Here is a 20,564-nt window from a genome sequence, read left to right as displayed (position 1 = left end):
TTCGTAAATTTGCAGCAACGCATTCATCCCAGTGATTCCAATCTCCAGGGAGGACGCCATCAGCCTCCTCCTGTCACACGAGCAGTCCGCCACACAGCACTGCATGCAGCGCACACCGCACAGGTGTGTCACCCACTTGCTCACCACCCACCCACTCACCTGCTCACTCACCCACTCACTTGCCGACCCACTCACTTACCCACTCACCAACCCACGTGCTTGGCTCACGCTGTGTTTTTCAAGTGAACATGCGATGCCTGTGCCCTTGGTTGCTTCGGTCCACTCTCTCTCTCGCTTGCTCACCTTGGCACTGTCCGGTGCCTCTCCCTGCGCACTGGGGTGAGCGTTTTAAGCAGTAGGGGAAGCTGCACCGCCTTCACATGCCCGTACCTCATGCCAGTCCCCCAACAGCAGGGCTCACGTGCGATATGAGAGGTCGCAGGGAGATATGCCTCATGTCCCAGCGGCCTGGATAGACCTTAGTAGGGGCAGTGTAGAGGCTCGCTGGACTGTAGCCCTCTCGGTGCAGGCACGGTCCTCAGTGAGCAACGTAGGGGAGATTGTGATGGCAGGGGACATGTGGGATTCTCATAATTCAAAGGGCCATTTGTCGGCCGTGGGTTTTATGCTCGCTCGGTAGTGCTCCTGTTCTAACGGATATGCTGCATAGCGATTCTGTGTAGTACGTAAGCGCAGCGCTAGCGATAACAACACATACCTGATGAGTTGTGTGGGTGAAGGTGGTGGCTTAAGGCATTGTGGGGGTGAATAAACGTCGTGGGCATCTCGCCTGGAGTAGAGAATGCACGTGCTGTATTGACATGCGTGTGCGTGTGTGTATATGCTGCATGCAAAGTTCCGGGTCTTTGCCAGAGTTCTGCCCTCCCTTTTCTATGCTTGAAAAACATTGACCCCTTTAAAGTGACATGTGCGCCGGTTTGAAATATTCAGGCTGGCCTGCCTACAATCCATGCTGTGTTTAACCAGGCTGGATTGTGTGAGGAGCTTACAGATCTTTGAATGATCTGGACAGAGTTCCATCAGTGAACTCCTCTGGCAGGTGAGGCGCTGCGTTGACTGGGTCATGTAGCCTGCATGCCCAGCCACCGCATGCCCAAGCAGCTTCTGTTTGGCTGGATAGAGGGGACTAAATAGGAGTAGCACGAGCGAGGGAAGAGATGGACTGATGCGATATAGGATGAAGTGGAGCTGATTGGACCTGCCACTGACTGGTACCAGCAATGTCAAAGTCAGCCTCTGTGGAGGAGGCTCATGAACGATGCTACTGGGCAGTTGGAGGCAATCGCCCTCCAGCAGCAGCAGAGGGCAGAGGAGCGACGCTCACAACAACGAGCGGAGCACCGGGTGGTTAAAATGCAGCAAGTTGGCACAATGGGCAGCATAGGTAGTACATCTGCCAGTCATTTCAGTCATGCAATCCATGACATCTGGGTCCCGTGACCTGTCAGCGACTCTTTGACACTTCACATGGACTCAAAGTGCACCTAGCCTTTCACACTTGCCGTGGTGATGGCACTGCCACCTAGTTGCAGATGCTATTGTTGTGTATACATAGGCTAGTAGAGACTACGTAGGGATATCATCAGCGATGTTTATTGTTTTTGTCTATATTGTACAGTCCATTTTGAGTCAACGTGGCCACATGTCGACGTATCTCCCACGATTAAATGGCTTCACAGAATCCTGTGCAACTGTGAGAGTCGTTCACCATGAGAGGCGCGCCCTGTGCGTGTGGCCCTCTGGAGAAACCAGCTTAGGGCGGCGACGGCAACAACAGGGCAGTCGTGGTGAAATCAGGGTGCCCTGGATGGGCTCTGAATGCAATGTGAACGAACGCAAGGCTCTCGGTTTCCCAGGTTCCACGAGATATAAAAAAACGTGACGCGTGTGCCCTCCAGAGCGCCCTCCTCTTTCACGGTGGCATCGTTATTCTTTATTTGATGCTTCTGTCTTATTCCGCACCATTGCCTCTGCCCCGCGGCCGTGTTCGTCGCCATGCACGTTCACGTTTCTCATTGTGTGCGCACTCTTCACGTGTCCATCCCCTGCTGTCCCGAGGCTGCACCAGGGCTATGGGAGGAGTATTTTGTCAAACTCTACGAGTCTCGTCAATGGAAACCGGGAGAGCGCGGCATCTCGGTGAGCCTGGCGGTTTGTGTACGCGCGCGTGAGCGTGCACGGGCATTCATCTGCCTGAGTGAGCACGTGTGTACGAGTCTACGAGTACACACGTGTATGTGATTGTGTACACGTATGAATGCAGGTTTGAGTATGTGACCGTGTGCCTACAAATGTATGAGTACGATGTGTGAATGAGTGTGTCAATGTGTATGATTATGTCTGTACGTGTGCTACTGTGTGTGTAAGGGGGAACGGTAGTGTAGTGGTTAGCACGCTGCGCTATGAACCTGACGACTCGAAATTCCCGCTCACGGCCAACATCAGTGACGATTATCTGAACTGGTCCTAGGCCTCCCCTAGGTCGACTCGGCGTTAAATCAGTAACATGTGCTGGCCTTCTTAGGTGTTCACTAACACTACTTGCCCCAACAGTCTGTTGAGGCTATACGGTGGATCTTTTTACGTGTGAGTGTTTATATGAGTGCAAGTGTGTCTGTGCCCCCTACTGTTGGCACAGTAGGGGGCACAGGTGGTGCATCAGCCAGTCATCTCAGTCATCTCAGTCAGTCGACCCGTGGTATCTGGGTCTGCCCCGTGACCTGCCAGTGGGCGTTCGACACTTCACATGGCCTCAAGGTGCACATGGCCTGGCACAAGCGTCGTGGTGACGTCACCGCCATTTAGTGGCGAATGGCGGTTGTTGTTGTTGATCGTAGCTTTGTGTTAGAGAGTGTGTGTATGAGTGACAGTCATCTCAATCAGTCAACCCATGCCACCTGGGTCTGTCCCGTGACCTACCAGTGGGCGTTCGACACTTCACGTAGCCTTAAAGTGCACATGCCTGGCACATGTGCCGTGGTGACATCACCACCACTTAGTGGCGAATAGCGGTTGTATGAGTGTGCATCAGTGTGTACTAGTGCGTGTGTATGTGCGCGAGTCTTCATGTGCTGTGGTGGAATGCTGCAAAGCACATTGTGCTGTCCATAGGGATGGCGTAGTCAGTATTCCACCCAGAGCTGTGTTCTCATGCCCAAAGAACCTTAATTGTGAGTGACCAGTGGTGTCGTGATAGATGAGCTAAGGTTCCCTCCACTCAAATAATCATATCAATCTCATATAATAATTACCTAGGAAATCCACAGAGTTAAAATACCTTTTTAGGAGGGTCCTGTTACACAAGGATGTTTGGCCAAGGCAAATTACATTGTATGTTTTTATCTATGAGAGAAAACCGAAAGGAAAGCCATGCAGAATAGGCTAAGAACATCCAAACTCCACATAGAAAGACGGCGATTGAGTCAGGAATGAATCACAAGGCCCTTCTTGCTGAGTGTGACCTCCGCGCCGACCACCCAGGAGCAGCACAGCACCTGGGCATTGGGGGTCTCCCATCAGGCGGGCTGCGGGTCATTGGCTAGGCAGTAGTCTGACCTGGCATCACCTGACTGCGGCAGGAGTCGGTTTGGGCCACGGGTGAGGTGACAGTGACCATGCTGTTCTTAGAGCCATCACGTTGATCACCTCGTCAGCCGTCACACAGTCCCCTCCCTGGGCTTCTTGGCCTCCTCGCTAGGGTGGAGTCGCACCGGCCCGTGCTTGATATGAAACCCCTGACCGGGTGGCTCCCAGGTAAGCACATCCTGGGCAACACTTGCGACCAATCCCGCAAGTGTTGGCATCTGCCGGCTGACGTGCGAAATCCTCTCTCTCAGCGCCGGCTCCAGCCTCTGCGCCGCACAAGTGGAAGGTATTGCCGAGGATTATCATCACATGCTGCCAGGGATTAATTTATTTAAGAATAATTCCTGGGTTGCTGCTCGAGTGGTAGAGATGGCACGTAACTAGGGATTGTCATGGCCAAGCGCGTAGCTAGAGCTATGGTGGATGTGTTGTACCAGGCATGCTGACTCCAATAGACCTGGCTGTAATGAATCCCTGGCATAGAGTTGTCTCAGTAGTAACAGAGTTTGGTCGTTTAGCTGGCTCTCCCGGTAGTCACCGGCTCCTATGAGTCTACGTGCTGTGCAGGTCCACTGAAGACGGAACGCCTAGTCCTGTAGAAACAGCACTTCTCGTCCTGTAGAGACCACACACCATGCTCGATGTCCCCTGTACCTTATGAGTGAAGTATGATTGCTGTGGGGTGACAAGTTGGTTCGATTCCTTTCCCAGGGATCAAGATGTAGCCTCTGTCTCTGCCATTACCATATTCCCACATGTCCCACACTGACTGTCTTGCTGTGTGACTCCGCTTGTTTCTGCGTGTCTCTGCGTTGTTTCTTGTGTTTTTGTATGACCCTACGTGTCCCTTTGTGTCGCTTGTGTTCCCGTGCATCCCCGGGACCTGTCTCGCTACAGGATGAACCACCAGAGCAGCCCAATGGCAGCTGCTCCGGGAAGCACTCCTACGCTAGGCCGCAGGGTCAGGCAGCTGCCCCAACTGCCCCCAAAAACAACAGATGGTCGCGGTGAGTAACAGAAAACATGCCGTTCACTATGCTCACCACACCTCACAAAACTCACAACACCACACTCCACTCACCACATAAAACCCTAACCACCACACTGTGTCCTACACAACACACCACTCAGCACACTACACGGCACGCACTACACACCAGTAACCACACACCGAACACCACATACCACACACAACATCGTACACCACTAACCATCCCGCACCACACACCACTAACTACACACCACAACCAACTAACCACACACCAATAACCACACACTCTGACTGTTCGCTCAATGTCACAACTCTTACTCCTGCTCAATAGAGGAGGAAGAGCATGAGGAGGGGCATGAGGAGGGGGAAGAGGGGAAGGAGGAGAAAGGTACAGCAAGGGATTGTAGCTAGAATAGCGTGGCCTCGAGCTAGTTTCCCTCACACCCAGGGTAGTCCTTCCGATCGCTCGGATAGTCGCTCCTCCTGTCATGTAGTGTTTCCTTTAATGCGGTGTGGTTTGTAGCGATGTGGAGTACACTGGTGTGGTATACACTGGTGTGGTGTTTAGCGATGTGGAGTACACTGGTGTGGTATGCACTGGTGTGGTGTGTAGCGATGTGGAGTACACTGGTGTGGTGTGGAGCGGTATGGTGTGAACTAGGGTGGTATGCACTGGTGTGGTGTGTACCGGTGTGGTGTGTACTGGTGTGGTATGCACTGGTGTGGTGTGTACCGGTGTGGTGTGTACTGGCTTGGTCTCTCAGGCCTGGTTGCCATGGTCGAGGCGGAGGAGCGTGGTCGGCCGATGAAAATGAAAATTGGAGGCAAGTTCCTGCAGGCCGGGGCCCCGGGGCACTCAGGATCCTTTACTGATGGGGGCCCTGCAGGGGACCCTCACTACAGGGTGAGTGACTCTCACACTCAATCAGTTGCTCATACTCACTCACCTTTCCCATCACATTTACTCTCACACTCACCACATTATTAATTTGGCGGCCTGTGTTTAATTCCCGCTCACAGCAAACTTTGGTGACGAATGTCTGAACTGGATGTTACACATTGGCTTTCACGACCGATATTATGATTCATAATGTTTATTTTGGTTCAGATCGTTAGGGAATAATGTCATATTTTACAATAACATTCCACTCTCCGATAGTCAATCAAATCAAATTCTTACCTGGGTAAATGTACCAATTGATTTAGGAGGAATGTTCCAAAACAAGGAAAATGTTTGACAACTTTGCATGACGTTTTGCTGGAGATTACATCCAACGTCATCCATCGGGTCTTCACGGGAGCTTCTTGATCCTGGGTCCTTCAGTGGAGGGTCCTTGCTATCACGAGGACAGCCGTGCATGCGATCCCGCCCGACAACGCGACTTGACTGCTGGTTGATTGGTTGTAGTTTGCAGGGTAGATGAGTGTAATGCGGTCAATATACTTAGCATTTTATATAACTCGGCTGTCCTTAATTATATATTCAGGTATATTGTGTTAGTAGTGAAGTTGGAGTTATAACGTTATTGTGATTCGAGGTAAGTGTTGATTGGTTAATAGGGTTGGATAAATCAGCCTTATGGGGATTAGCACTTTGAAAAATGTTGATCCTCCTACTGATCTTCCTGCTGTTATGGAGTGACTCATGCTGCCAGCTATGGCTACAAAGTTTGGTCGTACATGTTATGTACGGAATATAGTTTATTGTTAAATTTGAATCATAGTTCCTATGATCACTATTACATTGTTTTAATAGTTTTATTTTGGTGATTTCGAAAACGTTTTGGTTTAGCCATATTTGTTTGTTGTAGTATAGAGTTAGACTGATAACTTTTATCTAAATTGTCTTATGGTTGTTATTGTTTGACTTGCATCCGACTGGGATTTTTGCACACAGCATTGATATATGGTGCTTTTTCTGGAAGACTTTGCTGTTTTTTCCTGGATTTTTCTGTTGCGCGTAGTCACTTTAAGATGTTTCTTGTTCATGTTTTTGTTTGTTGCGATTGCACCCGATTCAATAGCCGTGTAGAGGTGTTAACTACGCACTGTTCGGTAACCTGCATTGCCACCAGGTATCAAGGGGGCAGTGCAGCATTACCTCTGGGTACATAACGGTTGGGGTCAGACGAGGTGAAGTGGATCATAGCCACGGTTTGGGGAGAACCAATAAGACGGTTCCACGTGGGAATGTGGGATTGGTTGTACCTGGCCACAAACGAATATAAGAAGGGTGACCACGCAGAGCTCGGGGAGTTCTCTCCCTACACGAAGACCGAAGCCCGGGCTGAAGACTAGCTAGGACCCTGGACCAGCCTTCCAGCCCTTCTGAGGGCTAAGGCTCGGCGTATCCAGTGGTCAGGACCCACCCGGCCAGCGGTGGGTCAGATAGCCTCCCCTAGGTCCCAGCCGGAGGACTCTGGGATAGGGTAGCGGTAGACGTGCAAGTCCCACCAAGCTAGGAGGCTGTACCTCCTTAGGTATCAAGGAGACCTGTGTGTAGGTTACGCTGAGTCCGGAGGCTGTACCTCCTTAGGGTATCGGGTGAGGGGACCAGATACCCCTCTGTGTGTTAAGGACTGTATAAGGAAGGAATTACAATAAACAGAGTGTGCCTTCTAAGAAGTTTATTCGTCTTTAGAAACACTACAGCCGTATGGCTCACAGGGCTATACCTAATAAATGAACTGAACTGAAGGAAATTACCTGTGTCGCTAATTCCTCATACCTGGCGATGCTGGGAGTGATCTCCAGCAAAACGGCGAATAAAAATTGACAGCAATTTGCTCACTTTTCAACGTTCCTCCTCCTATGTCTGCTGATAAACTAAACCAATTGAAGCATTTGCTGCCCACGACGTGACAACTTAATTTGATTGGCTCTATCTGGTGTGGTGGAGGGTTATAGTTCAACATTGACATTATACCTCCATGATCTAACCCATAATAAACTAATTATAATAAACTGAACTGGTCCTGGACCTCCTCTAGGTCGAATCAGCTTTAAACGAGTATCTGGTGCGGTGCGTAAAACATCAACATTGAGAACGTGATTCTGAGCACACCACCCCCTCGTGTGCTGTGCCGGACTTCGTAGGTGCCGCTAACAGCCCTTGGCCCAACAGCCAGTTAAGGGCTATGCGGGCGGGATCTGTGTCCTTGTCTTTACAGCACCACGGCCCGAGAGACAAGAGGCTTGGTTCTGACATCACATCACGCAAGTCTTCGGACAGCGACGTGAGCGACGTGTCGGCCGCATCGCAGACGTCGAGCCTGTCCCGCGTCAGCACCACCACCTACCTGTCGGTGCAATCGGAGCGCCCGCGGGGCACCCGCAACATCAGGTACCCATAGGGCCGTGGCGGGGCCTCTCCGTGGAGTAACCCCACCTCTGCAGGCAGTCTTCTCTGTCTTTCACTCGTCCGGATTTGCAATCATGCCTGCTGAGTGCTTGGATAATTATTTGCTTTTTGTTTACTAAAAGTTCCTGTGATTTAGTTCATGGCTGCTGTGTGCATTTGGCATGTTTTTCTCGGTGGCTGTGTTTTTTTTGCACATTGCGCTGGTCATCTGCATGCGCTTGTGTGCGTGTGTGTGCATGCGTGTGTGCGTGTATGCTGGTGTCTGTGTCTCGCTGAACGCGTCGCGCTAGAGGCACTCAGAGTGGCGGTGAAACAGAAGGGAGGGAGGGCATGGTGGGGACGTGCACATGGGGAGACGGGGAGGCTGAGGGGGAGGGCGATGGGGAGGGCGAGGGGGAGGAGGAGGAGGAGGATGGGGATGGCGAGGGGGATGAAGGGGGCACACAGTCTGGTCCAGAGGCGGAGGACAGGTAACTACCACCTTGCCTAGCTATCACCTACTACCCCCAGCTTTTACCTGTAGTATCCACCTGTCTTGCTGGTGGCTACCTCGCGCTGTGGGCACAGGTCTTGTCTACTGCTCCACACAGACCCTAGTAGCCCAGTCCCGTGTCATGCACGCGACCCCATCTGCGCGTGCGTTTTTCCCATCCCACGCCTCAGCGTCCATGCTTTTACCACCTTTTGTGTTCACGCTGAGCTTGTGTTGATTTATTCTCTTTTCGCTCACCCTGACTTTTCCTGGTCCTCCCTGCGCTGGTGAGTTTCTCGAGTTATCATTGTGGAATGAGCGTGCAGCGGCTCGGCTCAGGTAACCGATAATTAATCAGTCATTGTTTTCAAACTCAGCGATGGTGACGGAAATGGGGGTGGCCTCATAGAGGAGATCGTTGAGATAGACTCTCTCCTGACTGCTGTCTCCAAAGTGTCTCAGACGCCTGCGGTGCAACTTGCATCATCTCAGACAAACACTTCCCTGTGCGACCCCTGGCCAGGGTGTTCTCACGAGATGAGCGGTCACAGGCCCTACAAGCGATACGAGCGCTCCACCACGTAGTGCCAAATGCTTCCAGCCCTGTTTTACTGATGTGCCCTGTATAGTCTCTATGCCATGTGTAGTCGCTATGCTCAGTGTAGCCCCCATGCCCTGTGTAATCCCTATGCCTATCTCTTGTGTATTTCGAGCGAAGGTAGTTGCAGGCTGCGTGGGAGTGTGTGCGATGTGGTGCTGCGGGTGTCCTGCCTCTTCGCTCTGCTTTACTCTTCTCCTCCCTGCTCTTCCCCTGTGTTCCTCACCTCACCCACCCCTCACCATCCTCCCCCCATCCCCTGCCCCACCCGCCGTGCCCCATGCCGGTCACAGCATGTTTATGTCTAAAATGCAAAGTCGGCAGGTTGGAGCGTCGGGCGGGCGCCGCATGCCCAAGAGTTCGAGTGTGAGCGGCGAGATGTACCGGGCGGAGCGCGCCGATGGCAGCCAATCTGACACGGGCCTTGGCACAGCCGCGGACACAGCCCCCAAGACGCGGCGCTCCTCCTTCGGCGCCAAGATGGTGGCCATCGTGGGGCTGTCACGGCGCAGCCGCAGCACATCACAACTGTCTCAGACCGGTGGGCATGGTGGGCACGGTGGGCATGGTGGGTGTGGAGCACATGGTGGGTGTGGCGGGCATGGTGGGTGTGGTGAGAATGATGGCCGTGGCGGGCATGGTGGGTGTGGCGGGAATGGTGCGTTTGATGGGAATGGTGGGTGTGTATGTGTGCGTGTTTGTGTGACAGACGCGAGTGGGAAGAAGCTGCGCAGCGCCGTGCGACGCAGCACGGAGACAGGAATGGCCATCGAGATGCGGAACTGGATGACGCGGCAGGCGAGCCGAGGGTCAAATGATGACAGCATGAACTCCTACAGTTCGGAGGGAAAGTAAGGACGGAGCTCATCAGCGTGTTCACCTGTCCACTTACCAGCATGCTCACCCGTCCACTCGACAGCATGGTTACCCGTCTGCTCACCAGCATGCTCACTCGTCTACTCAGTACCATGTTCACCCGTCCACTCACCAGCGTGCTCACCCGTCCGCTCACCAGCATGCTCACCCATCTGCTCACCAGGTTGTTTGTGCACTGATGTGTTAAACATCGTTATTATGGGAACAAAGGCAGCCAGGCATGGTGCTGGCCACCTACCCCCTCGTGTGCCATGTCGGCCTTCATAGGTGCTACTCACTAACAGCACTTACCCCAAAAGTCTGTTAAAAGCTATATGGGGGAACTTTGTCTTTGTGTCTGTGTGTGCAGCCTGATATTCCCTGGCGTGCGACTTGACCACGACAGCCAGTTCAGCGACTTCCTGGATGGGTTGGGGCCAGGGCAGCTGGTCGGGCGGCAGACCCTGGCCACCACACCCCTGGGTACCATGCACACTGGGGGTGGGGAGGGGGGCGCTTTCGACCCACAGTTCCCATTTCACCCCAATAATTCACGTCATAGTTTACCAGGCACGAGGGTGGTGGTGCAGTGGTAACTTTTGTGCCTCACAACAAGAATTCCCTTGGTTCGATTCCCTACTCAGGCATCTGTCTGTGTGGAGTTTGTATGTTTTCCCCCTGTTCTGCATGGGTTTTCTCCAGCTTTTCCTGTTTCCTCCCATAGCTAAACACACATTCAAACGTCATCATTCAGAAAAAAAGTACCTGCAAATTACTCAATAGGCATCGCACACAGTAAGATCGCCCCCTTCTCCAAAAAAACCCTTGGTAGGGCCCTCCTATTAAAGAGTTGTGTGACTCGGTGAGGCTTTCCTGGATAAACTAGCATCATCATAATAATAGTGTAGTGACGTAACGCGTGGGGTTAGCAAAGGGTGATGTGAGGTGACACTGGAATGGCGTGGCAGCAATTAGGGGCCGAAGCATAGATTGAGCGGGTGCAAATGGAGACAAGCAGGTGTGAGCGTTGGGGCACGGGGTAGGCACCAGAGAGGCGGGAGATGGAGGGATAATTTGGGGATAGCCCGTGCAGGAGACGCCGTGGAGGCGGTAGCTTAATGGGGGGTAAGTGAGGACTCGAAATGAGGAGGGATATATAAGGGAGTGTGCGGAGCAACACGGGGTTGGTGCTCAAGGGATGAAGAACACAAGAGTCGGGGAGAAGACGCCAGAGACCTCGCCCTCCTCACCTCGTCCTCCCCAGCAGTGTTGACTGATCCCCTGCTGGGGGCAGGGATGAGGGCGGAGGTGTGAGGGAAGCAGGACAGGACAGCGGAGTATAGAGTGAGAGAGAGAGCGGGGGAGACAGAGTGGTTACCGTGCACGAGGTGCGCGGAGGTGAGTAGGGGGAAGTCGGGGAGTTCGGAACAAGGGTGTTCGTGTAAGTGAGGAGCATCCACACTGGATGCAAGGTAAATAAAGTGACACAGGTGAAAAGTTAAGAGTGTCCATGTGAGTACAACACTACAGTAGTAATGGGTTCCACGTTATTTGCATATTGGTTAAAGCAGTGGTCAAAATGTCAGTGTAGAAGCCCTCGCATGAAACCTGTTCGTCTTGCAGCCCGTGTTCAATGCCGGTTCTCATAAGCGGAACGTCTCGGTGGGGGTATGGAAACCCTCCTAACAAATGGTATTCACACTCGGTGTACTGAGAAGTGCCCGTATAGCACCATATATCAGGCCACTTCTACCGCTGCGCTCCAGGGAGAAACCCCGCATACTGTTGTAGAGGGTCCACGCCGGCGACCAATGCGGTCGAGTTCTGCCGTGGCTGCTGCGCTGGAAGAGTACGTGTGTAGAACTTGTAGCTGTGTCCGGGCCACGTGGAGGTGAGGATTGTCATCTCAAGACACCGAGGTCCCACCTGTTCATCTGTGATCATGCGCAGCTGCAATGTGCTGCTGGTGAAACAAGGTCAAGAGTGTCGGGGTGTTGTGCTGATAAGGACGAGCGTCGGCGCTGTGTGTCACAAATGGGTGCCACCGTTGTTTTGCCAGGCGACATCCAGCTGACGATGATCAGCCGACGGGGGCAGCTGGAGGTGGAGGTGGTGAAAGCGCGAGGACTTATCCCCAAGCCGGGTTGCAAGTCCATTCCAGGTGCTCACAACCACTCGTGCATGTCTGCACACATATTATCCACAGAGAATATGTGTGAGAGTGCATTCGTGTGTGGGGAGCACACGCCTGAGTTTGATTCATGCTCATAATCAATAACAGTGGCGATATTTGAACCGGTCCTGGGCCTTCCCTAAGTTGACTCAGTCTCAAACGAGTTCCTGGTGCATTGTGTAAACATCAGCACTGGGAAGACAAGGGTGCTGGGCGTGGTCTTGGCCAAACCACCTGCTTGTGTGCTTTGTTGGCTTGCCTGAACAGTCTCTTAAGGCTATATAGGGGGTCTTTGTATGTTTTTGTCTGTGGGTAGCAGTTGTGTAGTGGTTAGTGCACTCTGCTACGAATGCGGCAACCTGAGTTCGATTCGCATTTACGGCCTACATCAGCGTCGAATATATTGACCAGGCCGACTCAGCCTTAATTAAGTACCGAGAAAGGTGTGTAAATATCACCACTAGGGAGACAAAGGCGGCCGGGTGGGTGCTTGCCACACTATCCCCTCTTGTGCTGTGTTGGCCTTCATAGGCGGCTCATTGAGAGCACTTGCCCTGACTGCCTACATGGCTATGCGGGGGATTTTTGTCTCGTTGGGAGTTCACCTCTGCTCTGGTGTGCTTGTGGTGGTACGTGCGTAGCCCCCTATGTGAAGGTGTACCTGCTGGAGGGTGGAGTGTGCATCGCTAAAAAGAAAACCAAGGTCGCCAGCAAGTCGCTGGATCCCTCCTATGGCCAGCAGCTACTGTTCGATGAGGGTGCCCAGAACAAGGTCCTGCAGGTGAAGGGCCATTCACGAGCTTCACCACTACAGCGCATACGGAGCCCTGCGCGCGTGTGAGTGGGTGTGTGAGCTCCCGTGTACAGGCGTTCACATGGCGATCATCCCCCCTGCTTGCATAATAATGCTCACTTGCAGGCCTTGTACCGCACAAGGAAAAGTTGCCACTGGTGGTTCCCTATGCTTAAAACAGCTGTCCTCTGAGATGCTTCACTACATCATGGGTGCAATATAAATGTGAACATTATTTTATTCACGTCTGCATATGTGTGTAAACATGCCTCTGTTTAGATGCATGCGTGTGTCTTTGTATGTAGGAAGCGGTAGCATAGTAGTTAGCGCATTTATGGTCAATACCAGTGACGATTATCTCAACCGGTTCTGGGCCTACCCGAGGTCGACTCAGTGAATATCTGGTGCAGAGTGTAAACATCACCACTGTAGAAACAAATTTGGCCAGGTGTGGTGCTGGTCACCCACCCCATCGTGTGCTGTGTGGGCTTTCATAGGTGCTCACTAACAGCACTTACCCCAACACTCTGTTAAAAGCTATAAAGGGGATCTTTGTCTTTTGTGTGCGCATGCGTGAGTACAATTGTGAGTCCACAGGCCATGGCATGGAGTAAATCCACAGGGGGTGATTATTATGGCCGTGGCTCTCTGTCTCCCTGACCTCCTCTGCATGTGCGAGTGTGGGCGACTTCCTCTCATCAGATCTAAAATCAGTGTCACTCAAGGTTTTATTTTTGTGTCCAGGTCATTGTGTGGGGTGACTATGGCCGTATGGACCACAAGTCCTTCATGGGGGTGGCCCAGATCCTCCTCGAGGACGTTGACCTCAGTCGGAGTGTGACCGGCTGGTACAAGCTCTTTCCCACCTCCTCGCTGGTGGATCCCACCTTCGCGCCACTCACCCGGCGTCCATCGCAATCCTCGCTGGAGAGCTCCACCGCACCCACGTTTGCAAGATCATAGCGAGGGGTACGGGGTCAGGGAACGTGAAACTCTGTGCTGGCTCCCCAGGCGGTGCTGGGCCCACTGGGCCCACCGCACCATCTGTCGTAACCACAGCAACACACGGGTTGCAGGTGGGAGGACATCATGGTGGGGACAGGGGGTGGGCAACCCTAAGATATTGTCCTGCCTCTGGCGCTGGACACACCAGGGAGTGCACACATGCAAACACATACATATACGCATCCCCTGATGTGCAGCAATCATCCAAGTGGCATTGCAGTTTGCCTGACGTCACATTTCCGAGACTCCCTCACCCACTGTCCCTCCAGAAGTCCTCACACTGCATTCTCTCCCCAGCCTCTCCTTTATCCACACTGCCAGGCCTCACTGCCCACTGACTGCTCATATCACGAGGGCTCCCTGTCCCAGCAAGGGAAGTAACCCATGTGAGATGTATCATCAGTGTGTGCACCACGAGGCGATAGACGGGGCAATGCACTGCCTCTCCTATCTGTGCGGGGCCAGTATGCGTATACTTGTAGTGGCACATAGATGGAGGTATGTGTACACGCGTGGCACAGGGTGCGATCTTGTCCGTGCTGGACGGCGTGCGGACTTAATATGCGGTGTGGAAAAAGAGATGTAGGTGTTCGTGTTTGGTACTGGGAAATGAGTGCCGGCATAATCCTCCTGCTTCTTTTAAGTTGGATAGATTGTGGCCCGTCTCACCAAATCATTGAGTGTTGTAAATGTGCGGTTGCACCAACTACACTTTCGAGTGAAGCCGTCTTGATTGGATACAGGGCCCCGTAGGTTGGGTGGGGGGGAGACCTCAGAGTGCTGTCTACTTGGGGTGGTATGGGGGGGGGGCGGTGCTGAAGTTGCTGCCCACTCAGGCTGCCCTGAAGACACTCCGAGCTCTGTGGCAGCTGAGCTGCTGTCTGTCGCAGCACGACGTGAACCGTGCCAGTTTTATATGACTGCGATTGCATTTATTATGATTGCTGTCGTTATACATCCATGTTGTGGAGCATGATTATAAACAGCCACATTTTAAGGGCTTTAATCACCGTAGCGTTGCATGTCCTTTTGATGCAACCGTGTCTGTGAGTGACGCCGGCCGCGCTGTGTGGGGCATCGGTGCACGTGCTGCCCTGGCGCGGGGCTCACTCCACGTAGTCGCTACAGATGCCGTATAAGAGAAACTATTTTTTGCTTGAATACTTGCATGTACATACGGTACTCGATCCGCAACACTGATGAGTGGTTCCGACTGTAGCATTCCACGGATGAGGCGCAGGCGGGAGAGCGCGCACCTCATCCCTCTCATCTCCACGAAACCAAACGCGCTGGGACTCGTGGCTAGGGGGTTTGCAGTCACCGTCTCTACCACCACCACCACTCCGTGGGGCTTGGGTCGTGGCGCTGCCGGTACAGGCAGACGCGTGGTCGCCCTCTGCGCCGGGCCGGATGGATGATTGTCGTGGTGCAAAAGTTACGGTGTGGCTGAGCTGCTGGGTGAGGCTGCTGCTGATGATGCGGGCGAGTACCGGCTATAGCAGGCAGTGTTGATGGTTGCTACTGGTGGTACTGGCGATGTTAGTTGGTGGCGCTGCTGGTGAGGTGGAGCAGAGATGACATGCGAATGGCCGGGGTTCGGCAGCCGAGGACGACACGCGTCCTGTGGTGACGGGGCGCAGATTATGCAGACGTTATCATTGCCTTCTCTGGGTGTGGGTGCAATACGGGGGGTGGGGCGTGCGGGTGGTGGCGCCTGGTGGCCCTTGTCTCAATAGCCTCACTCTCGCGTATCAAGACGGAGGCGCCCGCTTCTCGAGTGCATACATTTTTTATATTTGTGTTGAGAGCAGAACAGTAACAAAGAAGCCACGTGTTTGTATATATTTATTGGAGTGTTTGATCAGAATGTGAATTTTATCTCTTAATTTTAAACGGCGTTACCATGTCCCCATGTACCCCGCCGTGTCCATGGCTGGAATAAAGACGACTCTCTTTTCTACACTTGGGCGATGTCTACCTACATCAATGTCTGCTTGTTGTGTGAGTGTCTGTCTGCTTCTATGTCTACCTGTCTGTCTGATTGCCTGTTTGGCCAAATTATGGAGAGAAGTCAACGTGAAGCAGCCGTGCCTCTGTTGCGCTGCAGAGTCCCGAGAACTGGAGGAGTGGCATATTTGTATGCAGCGAGAGCGGTGGTGGATACACTTTTATTTTTAAAAAAGTATTTACTACTATAATGAGCCTGCGCGTGACGTCACTCCGTCGGCTAGCCCCCCTCATTAATAATCATGAAGAGGTGACGTCTTCCAAATGGACACCCCCCATTTACTACTATCATGAGCCAAGAATGTCTCTGTGTCCCGCGCGTGACGTCAATCCACGTCGACCAGCCCCCCTCATTAATAATCATGAGCGGGTGACGTCACTCCACAAGGAGCACCCACCCCCCTCATTAATGATCATGCGCATGTGCCATCACTCCACATCGAACAGCACCCCTCATAAATACTCATGAACACTCCACATGGGGGGGGGGGGGGGGGTGCGAGGCGCCTCCTCCCCCCTCCTCAGCGTCAACTCACAACCCTCACTACAAAGGCAGAACCCTCACGTCACGCGATCTCCAAAACGCTATTGAGACAGAAGTAAAAAGGACGTAATTATGAACAAGGGATTATAACCTTACTCTTTGAAGTCACGTAGGTAAAAAGTTAAATAAAAAAAATGAAAACAACTAAATTAAATCAAGACGTTTCGGGCGCAACACAAGCGTCCGTCATCAGGTGGGGACAACCACAGCGAAAAAATAATCGCTGAAGTATGCCAAAGAGATGGCTTTGACAAGGGATTATATAGCTGAAGGGGGAGGAGCCAGGGTGAGTGTGTTAGGGCGGGGCGTGGGCCGGAGGAGAGAGGTGCGGATGGTCCAAAGGCTCGGCCTACTGCTGTGACACGTTGGGGGGGTGGGGGGTTGGGGGAGAACTCTTCAGGCTCGACGCACTGCACGGCAAATTTCGAAGTGATGGGAGTCGGCAGGGCTGGGAGTAAAAAACTGGAGATGCGGATATAAATATTAACTATAAGGCAGCTAAAGTTTAACTTGGTTAATAACATCCTTCCAATGATTGCTCAATTTGAATCCATCTTCTCGGTTGAAGTTATGTCTATGTTTGTATATCTGAATGGCTTCATGGACAAATCTTTGGTGGTATCCAGATGGCTTGCAGAGCACTTTGGTATCAGAGAAAACAATATCATGAGAACCCACAGCATTGTAACAATAATCAGCGACGGCAGAATAATTCGTCCTACCGTGTTTCAAATCTGACTTGTGCTCGCGAATGCGGTCAGAAACATGTCGTTTCGTTTCCCCAATGTAACAATCACCACAAATGCAACTCAGTTTATAGACACCAGGGTAATGTAAGTCAGGGATGACATCCTTTACAGATGGGATCAGATCACGGATTGTGTACTGTACTGAATCGGACCTGGATCTTGTGTTTGTTTAGAATTTTGGAAATCTTTTTGGTAACGCCTGCTATGTATGGCAACGTGATGGTTTTGATCAGAGTCTCCTCGCCAGTGAATTGCAACACGTACGCCTGGCCCTTAAGGTGAATGGATACTCGGACTGTACTGTCCGCAAAGCTGTTTTTTTTCACTGTGGTTGTCCCCACCTGATGACGGACGCTTGTGTTGCGCCCGAAACGTCGTGATTAAATTTTGTTGTTTTCATTTTTGTTTTATTTTATTCAATTTTATTTAATTTTTACCTACGTGACTCTACCGAAAGAACCAAAGAGTATGGATCCTTGCAGTCATGAAAACTTCAAATCTAGGATTATAACCTTTAAATTAACTAAGTCTGTGTCACCGCGGCCTTACTAATTGCACATGAATTGATGCAATGAATATCACGTCACGGTCTGCTTTTCACTTGCAAGTTTCAGATTTACTGAAATACCCCCGTCCTTGGACGGGCAAAAGGCTTGTCTCCCAATCTTAAGTCAAGGCAGGGTTTAGGGGTTATGGTTAAGGATTAGTGTTACATGCGGGTTCGGGTTACACTTTCACACGGTTTTGGGTTGTATTAGGGTTTGGGTTAGGCTTCAGGGGTTACGATTAGGGTTACTAACGCACGTGTAGGGTACATGGTGTACCTTGGGTCATATAACTTGCGTAGAAAATTGTGCTAAATAGTACAGTGAAAGCTGTAGGTATGGGCAGGGGTAGTCCATTCTGCTCCAGAGCCATCACAAGCAGAAATTATAATTTTTGAAACCGGTCCTGGCCATCCTGGCCAAGACAAAGGCGTGAGGGGTGGAGCACTCATCATAGAGGCGGCTCAGTTGAACACCACAAGTAGCAGGAGCAAAATTGGCAGCAGCAGCAGCAGCAGAACCAGCAGAAGCGTGTGCAGGTGTAGACGATGCCAACCCCACCACCGGAGCGGAAGAATGGCAGGCGCATCTTACAGATGACAATTCGATGGTCAGAGGGCAGATCAGCTCCATGGTAGGTCCTGGTGTCAAGGACATGGGCTCGCATCCGCTGGTCCGTCACTATGTAGTCCAGCAGATGTTCTTGCTTGGAGCCGGCATGCATCCATGATGTTGTGTGGATGCGCCGATGCCGGAACAGCGTATTGGTAATTACAAGCCCATGGGCTGCACAAAAATCTAGCAGCCTCCTACCGTTGTTATTGAGCTGATCTGGCCCATGCCCTCCAATCACTCCAGACCAGGTGCCAGCATCATGACCCACTCGGGCATTGAAGTCACCCAACAAGATGACTCTATCCCGAGGGGCCACTTTAGCCAGTACCTGTGATAGGAGGTTATAGAAGGCATCTGACTCGGCTTTGCCTGCATCTCTCCACGGATGTTCGTCTTCGGTGGGGGCATAAGTAACCACGACCACCACTCCTCGCCTCCGATTAATGGGAAGGCGAGCCCAAAGTAGTCTGGGGCTTACAGCTTCCCACACCTCACCGCCACACTCTCACGCCCCCTTCATTCTTTTGTTCATAAGAGCCACACCCTGTTGTTTGACAGTCTGCTGCCCTGAGTAGAGGACTGTCCACCCCTCATGATGGCAGGAGCCAGAACTGGTCCACTGGACCTCCTGAATGCCACAGAGATCCAGGCAGTACCGGTACAGCTCTTGACAGAGGAGTGCCAGCCTCTCCTCCGCAATGAGCATTCGAATATTCCACGTGGCCACACGTAGTGGCTTTTCGTTGTTTCTGGAGGAGCCCCAAGGGTAGAGATTCAATCTCCTGGCTCCGCCAATTGGGGTTTGGCCAGGAGACGTCATAGACGCCTGTCCCCCCGGGGCCTCCGGCACAAGCTTATTAGTCAGATATTTTATACGTGGTTTATTGGTAAATTTTTGAAGGTGGAGGGGTTACCAGCTCCCTGCACCCATCCAGAGCCCCCATTAAGTCACTGTGGTGGTCACAGACGCCATGATGGGAGGAGCCAATCGGAATTGGACCTCCCCCCACAGCACTGTCCACGACAGAGTTGCCCGTCCGGCACCGCGAGGAGGTAGGGGGTTGTTTTGCCGGATAACATAAACACACACGTGCACTCACGTAGGGCCTCGTGGGGGGGGTCACGTGCCCCTGAGTTTTCACCCGAGGGCCCCCTCGTGGGAGTGCTCCACGGTTTCTCAGGGCCAGGGAATTGGCAGAACCCCTCCCAGGCCGAATGACACTGCGGCGCCGTGGAGTGACTTAAAATTGCACAGCCACCGCGGATCACTGAGAACCGCACTGAGGAAACCGCCAAAAAGTACACACGCAACAAGCAGGCCAGAGGCGGGGGGGGGCGAGGCGGCATGGGTTGACCTTTAGGGTGCGTACACGACATGCGCAGGGACCTCGCCGTGGCACAACGTGTGTCGGAGCGGTAGCCCAGGAGGACGCCCTCTAGGACCTCTACACCGTGCACTCGGTTAAACAATGGGGGGCGGGGCGTCAGGGAGGGGGTTCCTGATTGGATGAGGGACCAGCGGATCGGCGGCGCTTGGGCTGAAAGCATAAAAAGAAGTGGGATTGGGAAGCAAGGGCTTTTTTTTGTCCGGGATCTTGTGGAGTGAGGACCGAGGAGTGATCGTCTCCTGCTATTTGAACGTCCGTGAGATGGGTCGTAGAGCAGCCAGATTCAGTTCTCAGCAAAAGCCGCATGCAGCCTCGTCTTTCCGCGACCTCCAACACCACGAGGTCGGATCGTAAGTACGAAGACGAGAGGTACGGTAAAAGGGGAAATTCTAATAGAGAGAGTGAGTAGAGAGAGGACAGGCTACTTGGGTATTAGACCATGCAGAGATAGTTTTAGATTTGAAGCTTTCGTGACTGCAAGGATCCATGCTCTTTGGTTCTATTCGGTAAAGTCACGTAGGTAAAAAAATGAAACAAAAATCACGACGTTTCGGCCACAACACAAGTGGCCTTCATCAGACTGCGCAGTCTTCGAGACAGTCTGGTCCCTTCACCTGATGAAGGCCGCTTGTGTTGTGGCCAAAACGTTGTGATTTTTGTTGTTTTATTTTTTTATCTACATGACTCTACCGAATAGAACCAAAGAGCATGGAGAGATAGGTTAGATCTGTCCTGCTGGTCCACACTGACATGGGTAGATTAACTCTAATTAAACAGAGAATAAACCACCAGCATACATTAAACCGTGTCGTGTTGTCTCTGTGAGTACGGAGGAAAGGGGGGGGGGAGTGCATGGTTTGGT

General features: G+C 52.3%; 1 protein-coding gene across 15 annotated transcripts in view; it reads left to right on the top strand.

The window, feature by feature from the left end:
* The window catches only part of LOC116942524 (regulating synaptic membrane exocytosis protein 2-like), a 55,718-nt gene extending 39,902 nt beyond the window's left edge, over positions 1-15,816 (top strand). For 6 of the 15 annotated variants that reach the window (XM_032954520.2, XM_032954519.2, XM_076067150.1 and 3 more), the window contains 11 exons: positions 16-123; positions 2,080-2,160; positions 4,504-4,613; positions 5,362-5,501; positions 7,768-7,940; positions 9,322-9,569; positions 9,738-9,879; positions 10,254-10,366; positions 11,943-12,044; positions 12,698-12,837; positions 13,594-15,816. In XM_032954520.2, coding sequence (XP_032810411.2) covers positions 16-123; positions 2,080-2,160; positions 4,504-4,613; positions 5,362-5,501; positions 7,768-7,940; positions 9,322-9,569; positions 9,738-9,879; positions 10,254-10,366; positions 11,943-12,044; positions 12,698-12,837; positions 13,594-13,812 — 1,576 coding nt within the window. In that variant the 3' untranslated portion in view covers positions 13,813-15,816. Of the gene's footprint in view, positions 1-15; positions 124-2,079; positions 2,161-4,503; positions 4,614-5,361; positions 5,502-7,767; positions 7,941-8,411; positions 8,429-9,321; positions 9,570-9,737; positions 9,880-10,253; positions 10,367-11,942; positions 12,045-12,697; positions 12,894-13,593 lie in introns of those variants that run through there. The other 9 variants (XM_032954522.2, XM_032954527.2, XM_032954525.2 and 6 more) reach the window with 8 other exon arrangements.
* Positions 15,817-20,564: the final 4,748 nt, after the last annotated feature.

The sequence above is a fragment of the Petromyzon marinus genome, chromosome 15, assembly GCF_048934315.1.
Source record: "Petromyzon marinus isolate PM22_M1 ecotype Great Lakes invasive population chromosome 15, UKy_Petmar_22M1.pri1.0, whole genome shotgun sequence".
NCBI lineage: Eukaryota > Metazoa > Chordata > Hyperoartia > Petromyzontiformes > Petromyzontidae > Petromyzon > Petromyzon marinus.
Note: the sequence above shows the minus strand (reverse complement) of the source record. Positions and strands in the feature narration are given on the sequence as shown.